The 18,097-nt window shown below is 37.6% G+C and overlaps 1 protein-coding gene across 1 annotated transcript; it reads right to left on the bottom strand.

Annotated features, from left to right (window-relative positions):
- Window positions 1–1,789: 1,789 nt before the first annotated feature.
- MSTN (myostatin) lies at window positions 1,790–7,249 on the bottom strand. Its single transcript, XM_035572613.1, has 3 exons — window positions 6,877–7,249; window positions 4,388–4,761; window positions 1,790–2,170 (listed from the first exon to the last, which is right to left on the bottom strand). The coding sequence occupies exons 1-3, from the start codon at window positions 7,247–7,249 to the stop codon at window positions 1,790–1,792; spliced, it is 1,128 nt and encodes a 375-aa protein (XP_035428506.1).
- Between the last annotated feature and the right edge of the window lie 10,848 nt (window positions 7,250–18,097).

Here is an 18,097-nt window from a genome sequence, read left to right as displayed (position 1 = left end):
AAAAGAAATAACTTGTTTTTTAATGTAACAATCAGATAATTTGAAGTTTGAGCAATGAGGTTTGAAACTTAAAAAACAAAGGCAGAAAATTTGATATAAAATATTTACCACCTAAGCAGAAATATATAAAAGGGGAAGGGGGGGGAAATCAATGGTTGCAATTCTGTGGTAGTTTTACATAAAGGAATATTAAAAACTGAATTTCTGCAAAGTAACAAAAGTATTTGTCATACTAACATAAAGATGTTTGAACAGCGATTGTGTTGTCTTTACAAATGCCTCTTTTATCACTTGTATTTCACATGTGAAATGAAATGTACTTTATAGTAAATAGTTTTTTTAATTTCAATTAACATTTTTTTATAAGGAAAATATACAAAATTTGTGTGGAAAACTGTTTACTATGTTTACTTGAAGATAATATTTTGTTGCTATTAAATGCATTTTATTATATTTAAAATTTTGCAATCTTTTGTGGTATCATTACTTATGGACATAACATTCAAAGTATGGAAAATCAGTTGTGGATCAAACTGACCATAAAAACAGTAATCCAAAGAAACCTTATAAACATGTCAACACCCACCATTTACCCACAGATGGCTCATACAAATGTAAAAAACATATAAAATGTAGTATAATTCCCAACATATGGCTTGCTTTGTTGCATTGTTCCTATGTATTATTAGTGTTAAAAACCAGGAAATTATATTATGAAGAGAATATTGGTTTTTGTTTATTAAACTAAAGTACAGGTTAACATCATTCTTTTCTTGTGATGAACATATACCAACAGTGATTAAAAAATAAACATTTATTTACAAAATATTGATGCATACATATTACACAAGTCAGTTATATCAAAGTGGTTTTTTAACAATATCTGTAGCAACCAACTATTTGCATTGGTTTATCATAGTGCAAACGGTAATGTTGCAAAGGCAGATTATGATGTGGGATTATGGTTTGAAAGTTAGACTTCTCTGCTGCCTTTTGTTTTACTACATCTAGAAAACTATTCACCTTCATTTAAAAAATAGCTATTTCTTGCGAATGTTGAATAGTGTACCTGAGGATAGGGCAAATTCGTTATTACTCTGAATTCTTTCACTTAGATAACTATCTTTCTATTTACTCAGCCTGCTTACGTAGCACCATTGCCATTGATTACTATCATACTAATGAAAAAAAAGGAATGGAAACACGCTAAATACACTACCATCCCTAATTTCAGGATTTGTCCATTTACGTGGAATTTCGTCTTATGCATTTCACAATTCTGCACTATATATTCAAGTGTTTAAGGATGATTCTGGTGGTATTGTGGAGTGGTGTATATGTTACCGGTATATATTTTTCTGTAAATGCAATAGCAAGTGAAGCTGTGAAGAAATTGATTTAAAAGCCTGCTCCTTCTATTTGCAGATGAGAAGGAGCTTGCTTTTGATTACAAACATACGTTGAAACCTGCGTATGGATTTGTGTCTGAATGACTGAATATTGATTCCCTCAAAATGTAAGAAACTCATTGGTTAAATCCGGTGATTTTGATTGTAGATTTTCTTTTTCCACTGGTTAATAACCAGTCATTAGGCAACTCTATTGTCTTTTAGTTCACGTTCTGCAGCTTGTGTTGCTCTAAATCTGGCCTGTATGATAGGCTATCATACAGCATATGATGTCAGCAATGCCTAGCGCACGTAACTTCACAGTTTCAAAGATGGGTGAGGGGATATAACTTTTTTTGGTAGCTTCCACAATTTATGAAGTGGTGGATCTCACGACAGTCTCATGAGCAACCACAACGATCTACAACCATGGCTGGTATCTTTCCATATATTATTTGTTCTTTTCCATTGAAATACAACATATTTATGGGGGACATCTTGGTGGGCGTGCAGCAGGGGCCTGCCGAGCCTCTAGGATTTGCTTGGTGTACGAGATGAGTGTGCGGATATTTCTGTAGAAATACAAATTCACATTCTCCAGAGCAGTAATTGGCTTTGTATCTTTTAGGTGCGATAATCCAGTCCCATCCGAAAGCTTCAAAATCCACGGTCAGTGGGTAGCGACAACATCGGGATTCTGTCGAGTGCTCATCGCAGTCGAGGCCAAAATCTCTACGGGATCGTTTCGGTGTGTCTGTAACTCTGACCTCTAAAAATGGATTCTGTGAGAAGAGGAAAAGGAACCGGAAGTATTAATGAGGTAGGTGCAGGTAATTTGAGTAAAAACATACATGTAGTTATCTCCGACACAAATGTATCAAATCAGTATTCTCAAATAACATTTACAAACATTTTTGAAGTTCTGCCCTTCAGAGAACTTTATCCTCCTCCAAGTCTCTGCTAAATTTGATCCCTTCTCAAGGGTTATTCCTCTTCTTTCTGCTGAGAACATACATTTCCCTGCTGCTTCTCTATAAGGAGCTTTAATTTCTGAGTGTTTCTTCCTGAAATCACCATCATCTTTGTGCTAGCATCATTTCTTATTAACTGCTAAGAGAAAGTTGCAGAAATTTTGAGGATGCTGGGTTTATAGTTTAGCTGTTGTTTTCCTTAACACTGTAATAAGAGTTGCTTTTCTTTTCTTTTTTTTCCTTTTCTATAAAAGAACTCCCAAACGGAAAAAATAAATAAATAAATAATATTTACAGGGCAGAATCCAAGCAGTATTGGTCTCCTTTTTGCGAATCCTTCTGAAATTCTCTCCATTAAAATGGTATTCAGTTCAGGTTTTCTGGATATCAACAAAGACTCCTCCTCCAGACCGAGGAGAACAGGAAATGTCTCCATAATTGCCGTCTTGCTGGAACAATTGAAGTGGTGGTAGAAATGAATGTTTCACCTGCTAGTACAGGTTACTTCTACTTCACAGCTTTTACTCAGCCAGAAGGCTGGATTTGCTGTCCTGAATTTGGAGGGGCAGCTAATATTTTGACTCCTGAAAGAGCCTTGTGGCCAGGGAATGTACTTTTGGCAGATCTCTGAGCCACGTGCTTCCTACTGAAGGTGTCTTTGCGCAGTCCTTAACTGAGAATAGAAAGAAATTGCAAGCTTTGCAATCACGAGTTTGAAATAGTTCCTCTGCTCCACGCCGATTTCAGCACAGTGTTGTCCAGCTACTGGAGAAGCTCCTCCCAAAGGTAAATGATATGAGAAGGGGCTTGGTGGAGAGCAGCATCCCAGTACAGAGAGCTGCCAGCGAGGAGGTGAAGGAAAGAGAAGACAAGTTTCCTCTCCCGTTACCTGAATTGCATCTGACCCTGTGTTGCTTTTACAACAGTTTGTTTTTACAGCTGATGATAACCCTGAGAAAACTGAGGGTTATCGACATGTGTGAAAACACCTTGTTACATATTTGAATGGGTGGAGACATTCTTTATCATGATATCCAGCAAGTATATGAGAGTCACATCTGTAATTAATCTGTGATTGAGATACCACATTGTTTTTACTCTACGTTCTATTAACTGCATTGCACTGCTATGAAGTTAAACATTACATAGCTACCTAAACAGAATGATCTTCTCTGTAGCAGTGAAAGCAAAATAATGCTCCTGGTACTTTACTCAAAAGCAAAAACATTTTGGTTGTGATTGTTTCAGCAATTGCAATAGGTTCAGGAATTTTAACAGGTTGTAGATGATGAGTGATTTGGGGAAACAGCAAGGAAAATGCTGTAGTTTAGCTGGTATGCTTCAGATTTAATTCATCCATACCTACTGAGAGAAACTACATAGTTATTCATAGTTATTTTATGCTCTTTCCCATTATTGTGACCCATTTGTTGTATCAAGCAGAATTTATCTATTTAAACATTTCTAATAAGAGGAATGATGCATTCTATCATAAGTACAACATTTAAAATTATGAGATCTGTTGTCACCTTCATAAATACAGATAATTCATCTTGTCATTAAAAGAAAATACATGCATACAGAATAGGGAGAAACAGGGTTTGAATGCAAAATCTTTTCAGCAGTATCTGAGGCAAAATTCCCATCAATGAAATAATCAGATGACTTTTTCTTTTACCTGTATGCAAAGTAACTTCTCATTAAGCAGTGTTTGCTCTCAAATTTGAACACAATGTTACTATGATAGTACCATCCATTGGTAAGTACCAAAACATTTTCCACTCGATGCCTCTCAACATCTCCCTGAGGTAATGCAATTCACCTCAATTTTTCAAATAAGGGAATGGAGGCACAGGAGCGCTACATGATTTTGCCATGATCAGAGAGCAAAGAGTGAAAGAATTGGGTATACAGAACCTTTATCTTCCATTCCCTAAACAATGTTTCCATTTTATCCTTAAAACACAAGTTAAATGCTTTCCAATAAAATGCAAGATATTTAAATGGGATTTTTCTAAATAAACTTACCAATCCATCTTCACCTGGTCCTGGGAAAGTTACAGCAAGATCTCGTCCATTCTCATCAAAAGCTTTTATTTCGATGCCTAAATTGGATTCAGGCTGTTTGAGCCAATTTTGCAACACTGTCTTCACATCAATACTCTGCCAAATACCAGTGCCTGGGTTCATGTCAAGTTTCAAAGATCGAATTCCAGTATATCTTGTACCGTCTTTCATGGGCTTAATAAGTCTCAGGATCTGCACAAACACTGTTGTAGGTTTTTGGACTTGCCTCAAGTATATCCACAATTGTGCCTTTACTACTTTGTTATATTGTATTTTAGAGCTAAACTTAAAGAAGCAACATTTTGGTTTTCCCTCCATTTGTACAAGAAAATCAGCTATAAATGAATGGAAAGAATAGATTACTGAACAGGGAACAAAAATAAATATGCATATATAAACCGAAATTTTTTTTCCAGAGCATGTAGGATGTCTTACAATATTCTATAAACAGCATCAGTAACAAGTGGATGTAACATCATTCATTTTCTGTGCTTTACACTCTATGGCAAATTTAATCATTTTGCTGTCACCTAAAAGTAGCATCATGTGACAAGTAATCACTGATCGTTTTGTAAATAGGCTAAAAGGAGATTTGGCTAACCATTTTCTACGTAACTTTAGCTGGTCCCTTGCACTCTGTAGGCTAAGCAGAGTGAACGATGTGCACGGGCTGAAGTTCAGGAATAATGGGCAACTGTGAGAAGAAGGGCGCTGTAGAGAAACTCTGTGGTCCTCAGTTATCTCTGGGATCTGACCAGTTGTACCAGCGCTGTGGACTTACCCCTACAGCTGCAGAAAAGCCCCTTTCCCAGATAAAAATTACCAGGGGATCGGGCACAGCCTATGCCACTTCACAGTGACTACTACCAGCTCATTTCTGCTGTTCATCTCCTGAGGAGCTCCATGAAACATGCACAATAGCAACTTTGCATCAGCTGAGTCAACGCTTATGTCACCTTTAGGTATTTTTAATTTACTAGATAACCTTAGTGTGCTGTGCATCATACAAATAGAAGTAGCTATGCACAAACTACCTGAACACTTTGTTTTCTTTTGTTGAGTGGAAACAATAATAATTTAAAGTATTAATGTAAAGATTTGTTTCCATTTGAACAATATTATAGGAAAGTCACATGCAGTGCAGCATTCCTCCTTCCTGTAGCCTACAATGCAGCTGTTCTACCTAGTCATGACAATGTCTTGCCATGCCAGCATAAAATGGGTAAAATGAATTTTAAATGGTGCAGAGTTTTGACACTCCTAAATCTCATCACTTAATCTCATCGCCTGTATCTTTAGTGGATTTTAAATAGTTCAAAGGCTTTTATAAAAAGTAGGAAATTAACTCAGATCAATGAAGCATAATGACTTTTCTTCAGTCATTGTAATTATATAGTGGTTTAATTAAAATAGTTACCAACTATACAGCAGGCTGGAATAAAACTGCTGGCAGACCTAATTTTGCATTAAGGCTGCACTAATATGTTGCTATTAAGTACACATATTATTAAAGTTAAAAAATGTTACAGATAAAGTTAATTTTTCATCCATGTGTGCATTTTTAGCTACAGCAGCTGATTTTATTCTAGTATGTGTATTGTAATGATATCTGTAACTGCTAACATGCCTAATATGTCCTGTCATCTTTTTCCTTTTTGACATCATATTCATAAGTGTTATTTTAAAAAACAGCTGCCATAGCCAAATACTTTAGCTGATGAAGAACATAAGATACTATAGTATTAGCTGTGCAAAAGATACTTGATAGGAGCCGTAGCAGATGTTTAGCACTCAGAAGATAACTTAGAATCTGCTCATTCAGTAAATGCCTTCATTCTTCCTTGGCACGACTACTGGAGCTGATTGCTATAACGTGGACATTTTAACATTTAAATCCATTACACACATATTTGCTTTAAATATATAGTTTTAACTCAGAGGTGGGTGGTGCTAGCTTATGGGATCAGCAAAGAAGCAAGAATTTAACTCTGTACTTGCACTTGTGGGTCTCGTTCTCTAAGCTGTATTTCTGCTCATTTCTGTTGCTCTTTAAAGCACTGGCTGGTGAAACCTCATGCAGAAAAATATAGCTATCTTGTTACCTGCACTTGCACTTTCTGTTTGCAATAGGAAATGCCCTGAATGCTGCAAATAACGGAGCCAACTGAACTGCAGATCTCTCCTTGCTTTCTAAGGTAATTGGCAAATCGTAAGTGCTACAGGGCACGCACGTTATAAGGAGCCGAATAAATGAACAGTAAAACAAAGGCTCGCAACAAGGTCATTTGAACCTGACTCAAATCCTTTAGAAATACACTCTCCTCCCTCCCTCTGGCAGACTCCAGCCAGCAGCCTGTTGGGAGAGCCTGAGAAGGAGTTGTGTGGCTCTACAGCACGGAGACAACTCTCTCGGAGGAGCAGTGCGAGACGAAAGCAGCAGGGTTACTTACACTCTGTAGGCATTGTGATAATCGTTTCAGTTGTGGCATGATAGTCATCGTCTTCCAAAGAGCCATCGCTACTGTCGTCTCTCTGGACGTCATATTGATCAATCAGTTCCTGTAGTGGAGGAGCTTTGGGTAAAAGTTGTTTAATAACATCCCTGCTAATGTTAGGAGCTTGTTCCAGGCGCAGTTTGCTGAGGATTTGAATTTTTATGGCTTCTATTCTGGAAGATTTTGTATTCTGTCTCCATGTACAAGCATTGCACAGTCCATCTTTTTCAGCATTCTCTGTGGGCTGACTACCGTCATCAAGAGCCACCGGATCAACTGAAATCAGCATGAACAGGTAAATATAAACATAGATTGCTAGCTTTTGCATGATCTCACATTCAGCGCAGCTTTTTTCCTTTTTTTTTTTTCCTCCCCCTTTCCCTTTTTCTTTTAGTACTAAACAGATACGTGAAAGCAAATGCAATCTGAGAGACAGCTTACCACACTGGTGTACCTTATATATTCCAAGGGGGCTTTTATACTCCAACTTTGATTAGGCTCATGTCGTCAAAACCAACGATTGGTTGTTGTCCCAACAATGAATCTAGCTGTCAGAGGTTAAAGCCCTGTCGATCACAAGTCACTAGACAGCATTTAGTTACAGCCAAGGGTGAACTGATTTATCTGGTGGCTTCATAGAGGATATGTCTTCACATACGGAAAGGATATATTTCCAAGTACTATGGGCAGCAGTACTGGAAGACAGCACTATCATTCTTAAATATATACAAGACAGTATGCTTGCAGTATGAATCAAGGCAGAGCTCTCTCTAAAGTTGCTTTAAGCTTCTATCATTATTTTGACTGAAAGCTTGCACTATTTAAAAGAAAATCCTGCGGAACTGCTGTTAGGCAGGAAGAAAATATTTGTAAATACATTGCAAACATTACAAATCTATGTTGTTCAACAGCTAAAATATATGAAGCAGTTGATATTTCAGAAAACTTTAATAGGTTTTCCTGAAAGGTACTAGCTAAGCAGTAATAAAGATTTTGAGCATATGTGACTGTAAGTAAGTACATATTTGTCTGTTTGACCCATTAGTATATATCAAAATCCTTTACTGAAGTGTGTGAACACTTATTATGTAAAATGAGTTTGCCTTGTCAGCAAAATCCTGGGCAGTAAATTACATATTGAGAGACCTAAACATTTAAATCCCTACTGTGAGTATATCTTCTTTTTCCATATCCTCTTTTAATTCGGTTCAAAATATATCTGTATTTTGTCAGCTTAAGTGATACTGTGCTTTCTTTTGCTTTCTACTCAAACATTTGTAAGTTCTCTATATCCTGCTTATATATTTAAAATTAGTTTTAATATTCTTTCTGCACAAGATACATCTAGACATTATTATATACTTACAGGTAATGGCTTATAAAAGCTTATAGCAATATAGTTTGCATTTGGCATGCTGCTAGCAGAATCTTTGGGATTTATATTTATTTGGGGAGGTGGGGGTTACAGCTCAGCACAGTCTGTATATTAAAGCAAACACAAATCCTGGAATTCCATGCAATATGCCAGAGTTTGCCTATCTAAGTTAGGACTGAATTATCAGTTTCTCACTGATCTTCTCTTCTTTTTCCATTATGAGTACACCATAGAATGTGGCAATCAGGTTTTTATTTATTTATTTTCATATGTTCCTATAGGAAACATTTTGGTGCATGGAAAGGTGTGGGACAAAACATTCAAAGCTTTTTCCTGCCTGGTCATTCATGTTATCTTGCATCACCTTTGCAGGGCATGCAAATTCAGTGCATTGCAGAGAACTGAGCCTAATATTCAGCTCATGACCAGTGACGTAAACCATGAGTATTCAACTGAAATTGATTGTGCTATTCTGGTGTAAAGGTGATGCAAGCAATAAATGTATCATGCTCACACGTTCCAGGCCTATGGCTTTAGGGTCTAACCCTGATATTCTCATTTCAACCAAACTCATGTGTAAAGCAGACATTTTGACTGCTTATATCCTGAGCATTTGTTTTCACACAAGATACTCATGCAACTGCTTTCAACATATGGTAACATAAATGGGCTCATGGTTCACTGGAACTAGAAGTCAGGGTAGAGCTGAGTTTGTGCCAGAGACTTCCTGCCATGTCCACAATGTATTATTTTAAACAAATTCTTTGTATTCTTGTAATTTAAAGAGGCTAATACATTACAAGTACTGGAAATGTATCTTTTTGGACGGTTCATAAGATGATTCATATTTATAATCTTAAAAAGCATTAACCCAGCTTCATACTCTGATGGTGAGGGGTTTTTGTTTTTGTTTTTTTTTGGTTTGGGTGTTGTTTTTAATATATTATGACAATGAATGTCATAATAAAGTTATTTTTTAATTTCTTATTTGAAATAAGAATGACCTAAAGAGCTGAATATAACAGGGAATCTACCCCGAGTGGAAACCTCGATATGTACCAGATTTCATACTATACACAGTTCTAAAGAGAATTACGATCCATCGGTAAACAGGTAGAAATAATGATGCAGTCTTTAATACCAGCATTATTAAATGCTCAGGCAGACTGTGGCTGGAAGCCACCCATTGTGTTGAAGAGGGGACAAGAGAAGTGGCTGGTGAAGTGCCTCCAGCACCATAACTCCTCTGAATGCTCTCTGTAGCAGCTTGCCTGGTGTGGTACCTGGCCTGCTGTTTCTCCTTCAAGGTCTTCCCACTCTGACTGCGGCTTGCCATGAAAGAGTTTCAGATTTTTTTTTCAATCTTCTGCTATGATTGTGTTAATCTGCAAAAAAGAGCCCCTTTTTTCCCCTCCACAAGGCATTTGTTTATGCCTGCAGGACCAAAATCCACTTTTTTTATGCCTGAGAACCCTGGTGAGCTCTGAGCAAAAGCAGAGCCACCATGCATGGTGGCAAATAAATTCTCCTGAGGACCATGCCTGGGACTATGCCTGCTTGCTATTTAGGAGTAGGAGTTAGCAGTGGTAGCCGGAGTGGAGACAGAGGGAATACTTACCAAAGACAAAAAAAAGTGCCCCAGAACTCAGTAGCAGCTGCACAACCAAAAGAAATATTTTTCCAGTATTACCCTCACAAAATGGGCTTCATATCAATGTACCCTGAATGCCTCCAGGTTGTTAGAATAACTTTCTCTTCATATTTTGTTGTTGCTGTTTCTTTTCTATGAGAATGCAAGAATTTCAAAGAGGGCTTAAACCGTTGCATTTGGTCAGGAGCTATTGAAGAATTTAATTTCTTTAATAGAGCAATACACAAATTGTTTTTCTTTCTGACTTTTGTTGTGGTGTTTTAGGAAAATGATGATTACAGAAGTAGGTGACAGATGTGAGGAAAGCAAGCAAAAGGTGAAAAGTAAGTAACCAGATAAAAGTTTTTTAAAACATTATTTTGCAAAAACAATTTTAAAAATAACCAGCACATTGCTAACAGCAAAAACAAAGAAGAGTTAAAAGCGAAATGCACATCTTACTGAACTTTATGGCATTTTAATATTATCTTTGGGATTTGTGTCATTCTACCCGCCGTGCCTGCCAATAGTGAACAGTATTCCCAATCCTGACTATTCAAAGATCATGACTCAGGCCCCCAAAATCAAGCAATATAAGAATGCATTTCTTTCAAAAGAAAAAAAGGCACACCTCTGTCTACTTGTCAGATTCTCCTTGGCTTTCTCCCTCCCACCAGTAACTTTTGGACTTGTTAGAAAACCTAAAGAAAATCTAAAACATAATCAAACCCAAATTTGACAGATACAGAGGTTTAAAAGACACTGTGTTACTGTGAGTTTTATGGAAAAACAGCAACTGTGCAAAGGAGATTACTAATGCCCTCCCTAAGGAAAAGGCAAGCAGAGCCCAACCATGACCCATCCTTTTTGGCAGCCTTTAATTAGCCAATCAGCATGTGCTTATTAGTCATTAGTCAGCATGCTGATAGCTCTGGACCATCTACAGTGTGTCAGCTCTTGCCTGGCCAGCAACCCAGAAAAAAATAGATAGGAAGCGGGATGGGATTTGAGCTTGTTATGGGGGTGGACTAACTGGATATGGAAGGGAACCAGGACGTTTCTGAGAAAAAGGAGAGTTACAGGAGTGTGAAAGAGCTGCACTCATGGCAAAGAAGGAGAGGGACGTAAATTATAACCACACCAGAAATCCAGCATCTTCATGCTGTTGTAGGCTAGATTGTCAAACATTCCCTTACAGTCTGGAGGACTAGAAATTCTCTGCTCTTTTTTCTGTTGGTTAAGTTAAACTAGTTCCCATAACTGACTCACTACAGGAGGTAGTACCTGAAGAAAAGATCAGGTGTTGTGAAAGTCACTGTAAATTAGTGCTTGTTGCTGACACTGATTTTTATGTCCTACTTTAGAATCAGTTGGCTTCCTTTCCTAATTTGAAACAAGTGTTATAAGAAAGCTCCTGAGCATCTGGGTAAGATACCTATTCATTCACCTCATCTCACTTTTGTCAGCACAAAACCAAATTTCTAGAATAGAATACTGAAAGAGATAGAAAAATCCATTTTAAATATTTTGGACTAGATTCACCACTCACTTATTTGCAATAGGCTGGGCATAATACTTATGAACTAATTTTGGTTAGAACGGTTACATCTAAATAGAAAAATTTAGACATATAATGAAATGCAATGTAGTTAGCATGTTTTAAGTGCTTAACAATGAGCCCAGTTGTCTTATTTTGCCAGGTGCTTGCTCTCAGCCACCTGAATTGCAAGAATAAAATGTATTATTTTGAATCTCAGGAGTACTTATAAGAGTGTGTCTGTGAAACGTCTAGCAGGAAATATCACATAACAAAAAATTTATGAAAATATCATGGCAATTGCATTATGTAAATTAAAGCTGCAGCTACTATAAGGCAATAGTACCTGCAGTTCTTATTAAACTTATTGCCATGAACTGTAGTATGAAATCTGTAACTAGTATGAATTCTTGGGCTGTAACAAATGTTCTCTAATAGTTTGTCCTTCTCTATATTTTTTCCTACAAAAGTGGTCATGTATAACTGTCCAAACATTGTGCTCTATCAGCTACTGGAAGGCAACTTTATTTCTTCTGGGTTATTTTCCCGGGAAAACCAAGGTGTTCATAGATTTGGGATGTTAAGGAGTCTCCCCTCAACATGTGCTTGGTCTGTGCCTGTAGTTTGAGTACCAGGGCAAACCTGGCAGGTGATTGCCTCACCTCAGGAGCTATGGGAGATAGTAGTGAGTCCTACTTGCTTGGGACTTTCTCACCAGCAATGGTGTATAAGCATGCAAAGGATAAAATGGGAGAAACAGGTAAAACAGGTGGCAAATTGGTGCTGTGGCAATTTCAGCCTTTGATGCATCTCTCAGCTAGCCCAAGAGATGCTGCTGAGCTTAAGACTTAGGGGAGTGTCGTGGGGTCCCCTTCAGCTTGTGGCTGACAGCTTGCACTTCCCATCCCCTTCCTGACTGCATGTCTACTGGGCCAAAAGTTCCCTGTGGTGTTTTTCTCTCCCACATATTCCAATGCTCATTAATTGTCATTGCTCCAGAACCGACCAGATATACTAATGGAAAAGCACTTTACAAGCAGATAGGGAAAATTATTCCTGTTAGGCTTATTAAAAACATTTAAGGGAGGATACAATTTTAGTAAATGATGCCAGCTTTTCTGAGCTCTTTTGTATTCAGGATTTTATTCTGCAGCTTTCACTATGACATCTAATTACTGATCTTATAATAAGTTGTATAATAGGACCCTGTTAAACACCTGTTTAATTCTAAAGGCTCTGTCCTTGTTACAGAATGCTGTCTTTTCTTTAGTCCTGTATTTTTTATGCTTTTACCCAGAATTCCTGCATTCTTCTTCAATGTCTGTTAAAAGAGCTGAAGAAAAACAGCCCCAAGTCACAGGAGGAAAGGAGCATGATCCCCAAACCCAGGCATGTGATTCGCCCCTTTGTTGTCCACAGCGTTTTTCAAAACTCAGGTCAGTCGGGTGCACACCTGTAACAAGGAGACCATCACCTCCCTGAATTGAGGAAAAGCGCAAAATCCTCACAGAGCTCAGGGGGTGGTAGTGGGTTTATTACTGTTACCCTCGGAGGCTGTGTAGCCAAGAACCGCTCCGGTGGGATGTGGGTGTTTGGTTTGAAGCACTGCCTTTTCAGCCTCTCCACCACTGCTGGGAAACATGAAATTCAGCCAAGGAGTTGTTGCTGGACGTGGATAAATGTAATTTCTGCATTTGCACAATCAAAGCACATGAAATACCAAAGCACCGCCTTTTGGTATCATCAGCAACAGCAGAGCTTGCATGTCCCCCTCGGCAGAATGCCTGGACGGGGCTTTTCTGCCCGTCGGGTGACTGCTTTGCTGCGCGCCGCCTGGCCCCTGCTGGGCTCTTGGGGAACGGCACCCACTGGGGCGTGGGGAAGTCGGGGGGATGCTAGAGCTCTGAAGGGCCCTTCTTTTCTTTTTTTTCTTTCTGTTTTTCACTTTTTTTTTTTTTTTTTTTCACTAATGCATGACAGGTTAGAATGTCTTTGCTTTGGTCCTTCTCCGTGGTCTTGTCTCTACTGAAGGCAGGGATGGGCAGGAGGGGGGCAGCCTGCAAAACCTGCCCCCCACTTGGCTGTGCATGATAAGTAAAATCGTAGTAATGTAGCATATACAGGGGTAAGAATGGCTTTTCTTCTGCTTCTGGTTTTGCCAGAGGAGCTGGCTTTGAAGTAAAGTCTTGTAAAACTCCTAGAATTTGGGACAGTGAATTTGTACCCATGCATCAAATTCCAGTGGTTAAAACAAAACCATTTTTCTGCAGTGGAAAGCCTGGCATATCATTCCAGCAGTGTGCAGCTGCAGTGGCAATATGTTCTCTGAACTCTTTTTGGGGTGGGACATAGGGAGTCGTGCTGTAATACCTCCAATAATAATATAGTGCAATAATTTCATAATTAAATAGATATTCAAAATGTACAGTAGTGTTCTGCCCTTGTTGCTAGCATATGTACCAGCATCAGCCAGCCATACTTGCACAGTGCCTCAATTTCTGCAGGCACTACACAGGTGTTTGTCTGAGATTTTCATTTCTAGTATTTAGATCCATGTTTAAATATTGTAAATGTAAATATTTGAAAAGTAAAAATAACTCAGGAAGTCATAAGACATTGCTTGTAGAATACTTTAAATACTGTCCACTGTGTAAGAAGAAGAAATACAGCTTTTGCTCTCTCCTTTTTTAGATATTTTATTGTTTGTTGTTTGCTTCCTGTTGATGTATTAAAGATGTTTCTTATTTATGAGCTCCATTATGAAGCTTCACATAAGAGCATCAACTTAAGGAAAACAGTCTACACCGGCTAAAACATTGGCTTTACTGCCCTTTTCTCTTGGGAATCGTCTCTGACTCCTTTAGCAGACACTTCTAATTCTTCACGATCTAGAGGCTGCTACTTTAAAAATTTACGAGTTTTTTCTTGGGACTCAACAAGCTCTTCTATCCCATCAAGCCACTAATTGGCAGCACCAGCCGACTCATTGATTAGAAATAAGGATAAACCACAAAGAAATTGACTGGGTTTTGTTTGTTGGTTGCTTTTCACCTTCATCAGCAATAGACCTTCAAAACACCCCTGCAGTTATACAAAAACACTTAGGAGTTATATAGAAGTGGAATAGTTAACAGAAAAAATATTTCTAGGATATCCAGATTAATAGATACAGCGTTGTTTGTATGCTACTTTGCGATAAGTACACAAAGCTTGTTTTATGCCAAGTGAACTTTGTACCAGGATATCTGGAGTACGTAAATCTGAGGAACTGCAAGCAAGTAGTTCATGACTCTTCCTTAAGTTTTAACAAGTAAGAAAAATCTTGATGCATGCGAAAGCTTATGAACGATTAAAAAATTAGTCTAACCAAACCTTTAAGGCTTTGTAGCGCATATTGATTGAAATAGATGGATGATAAAATTAGTAATGCAATGCAAATGGGAAATAAGATTGATTGTATCAAATTAGTGTGTTACACTTTCTACAAATCATCCAAGTAGCTTAACGAGATTGCAAGGCATTTTGACACCTTGTCCAATGCCTTTAGATCAAAGGAAAGTGAATTAATAACTATTGACTAGAATTGTACAGTTGGCTGCTTCACCAGTTCACAAGTTTAGTTGATGTAATCTAATGATTTATATCAATACCTCTGAGAAAGCAGTGTGGTTAATTTCAATATCCCAGTGATAACTTGGTAGAGAAAAATCACTTCATTAGATTCCAAATTGCATTAAAAATATTATTTTTGTATTTGTGTAGCTATGGGGTGTGTGTACATACATGTATACAATATTGGTTTTAATTAGATATTGAGCCAAAAGAGCAGGTTGTGTTCAAAAGCTTGCTCATTTTTTCTTATTGCGCTGGTTGGCTTAATAAAAGAGATTACCTTTCTGTTATATCTCTTCCCGTTAGCTAGGAAAACACTAATACCACTAATAATTCCTTGAATTCTCTTACACAACAAATGGTATGCATTTCTTAAAAGAAAAAAGTCTACCAAAATGCTAAGAAGAAATTACTTATTCCTCTTTCACAGAGGAATTATTTTGTACTTAAAAATGCTAATTATTTAGTGACAGGCTTATCTTCTTGCACTTGGGGCCAAGATTTGTGTCAGCTGATATCACTATAAATTAATAGGCTAGTCTATTAATCATCAGTGAAGTTAACAGCTAATTATCTGACCATTACTATATAGGGTTAAATTTAGAATTCATTTGCAGGTATTCGTCACTACTGAAGAGTAATAAAAAAGGGAAAACTGATAGACGATTTTGTAGCCTCTATTTTGAGTCGTATGGAACACAAACAACCATATGACAATGGGAGGGATGTCATTTGCGTAACGCCTTGGAAAGCTCTACCAAGCAAATAAGATGCTCTTTGTTTCAACAATCTCTTTGAATGGCCTCAAACTGCATTAGCCCAGAGTGGTACAGGACATTGCACTGCAAGTACCAACTCATGGGACTTCTTTATGACACCAGTAATTTTATTTTGATTTCCTGAAGAGAATCTAATCAAAAAGTATTTTTCACTATAATGGTATCCGTAGCTTGTGGATATCACTATGTTCAGTAATTTCTAGGCATGATATGTTCTTTTCAATTAGATTTTATAGGATTAAAGTCCTGAAATACTCTTAATGCTTACATTTTGAGTAGTTTCAGAGAGAGTATTTCATGCAAACCGTCTGACTTTCTAAGCTGACCCATTGAAGCCAGTTGTCAGCGTAGAGTTGCTCTTTGAGAACCAGTGTTAATACGCATGGCTTCTGCAAGAAGTCCTTCATGCTTTCCAAAGGAACATCTACTGAGCATGGGAGTGGCACGCTTCTCCCAGCTGCAGATTGCAGCAGTGGTAAATGAATATTTATCAGTCCTCCGTTGACGCAGGGCTGAGCATGAAGTGTTTTGTTTAAGCCTGAATTTGGGGTAGGTCAGATTTTGTTTCAGAATGTTGCCTTGGTGTAACCTTTCTCGCCTTCTTTCTTCCACAGAATTACAAAATAGTAACAAAGGCAGTAGAAGGGCAAGGAACTGGAAGAAGCCTGCCCAAATGGACCACCACTGCCTTGTTTCAGTCAGCGCTGAATTACTCAGTAGTCACGACTAACATGTGATTCATGCTGACAGGAAGACCTGCTCAGAGCTGGCAGAGTTTTCACTGGGGTAAGTGCATGTTTTTGGTTCATCACAAAAGGATTCAGGTCACTTTTTGAGGCATGGCTAAAGAACTGACCCATTTTTATCCTATCTACACTGGTTCATTTGTATCCTACAGCAAGCTTACCTGAACAATAAGTTAAAGTATCAGTTGCAGTTTGCATCTAGATATTCTGTTCACACATTTCAGTAGCAGCAGCCTTTATAAAATAGGGTGGCTTTGGGTTTTTGGTTGGCTGGTTGGTTGATTTACTGGTTTGTCCTTGGCCTTTTTTTTAAAAAAAACAAACAAACAAACTTGTTTTGCTATTCTACAGATGGTCTGAGGAAGAGACCAGAGAATCCAAATAGAACATGAATATCATTAAAAAGTAGAAATCAATAGAAAAGCTGATGGAAATCAGTACAATTATCATGAGTGTCAGAGTAGTCATATGCCTCCAGTTGTGTTGTTTGTTTGTTTGTTTATTTATAATAATTCAAACAAGCCTGGTAAACTTTCATAATCTGGTGAGGCTTGGAAATCAGAGATGAAATCTGTGTATCTAACATGTAACAAAAATCTTTGAGTCTTCTGTAAAATTATTTTTCTTTACTAAAATCATGAGCACTAAGAAATTGTATAATCCTCAGGAAATGTCTGTAAGCATGCAAAATAATCTGCCATTTCACAGGTCCCCACTTTGATTTCTGCTAAGGCTTGTCTTTATCTTGAAGTCATGAGATAAGATATCCCTTCCAAACCTTATCTTGCATGTTACAGTAAAGCTGTATGTTCTGAATTCAATATGAAGGCAGCATCTCCTGTGGTCTAATTAGGTATTATATAAAGAAACCTCTTATTATCATTATTTACTTCTTTTCCTTTTCATTACAGGGTCTATTGTGCTTTTCTGTGGGAAACAGTAAACTGCAATTTCTTACCTGCCTGCTCTGTTCTGTGCAAAATTTTAGATTTCTGTTCTTTCTTTTCTATAGTAAATAGCTCCATTTCTTCAATATTAGGCTATTCCAGCTCTGTACCATCTTCTTTTCCTTCTCTCTGGTTTCTCCATGAGGGAGTTGTTAGTTTTAGGATGGAATAATCAACAATATCTTAAAAGTGTCTACAATATTTCAGGCACGGCAATGTATTGATAATACATCTGTAGATTAACTATAGTTGTCTTTTATTTACTCATTCTGCATACCAGTATTTGAAAGTTTCCAAAAACACCCGCACATTGAACAGAAGTTTTTAATTCAGCTATTCAGTCCTATTGTCCTTTATATATTAAATATATATAAAATAAACATAAAGTCCTATAAGCTTTGCAAGCAATGTAGTTCTTCCTTCTGACTGACTGCATATTCAATAATCTCAACTGAATTATTTGTTCTATAAATCTGTCTGTCTGGGAGGTAGAATGAAGGTATCATTCCTGAGTCATGTCCAGTTTAAGCATGGTCAAATGTCACGAGAA

The sequence above is a fragment of the Cygnus atratus genome, chromosome 6 (genome assembly GCF_013377495.2).
Source record: "Cygnus atratus isolate AKBS03 ecotype Queensland, Australia chromosome 6, CAtr_DNAZoo_HiC_assembly, whole genome shotgun sequence".
NCBI classification, from domain to species: domain Eukaryota; kingdom Metazoa; phylum Chordata; class Aves; order Anseriformes; family Anatidae; genus Cygnus; species Cygnus atratus.
This window is presented reverse-complemented; position numbering and strand designations above follow the sequence as displayed.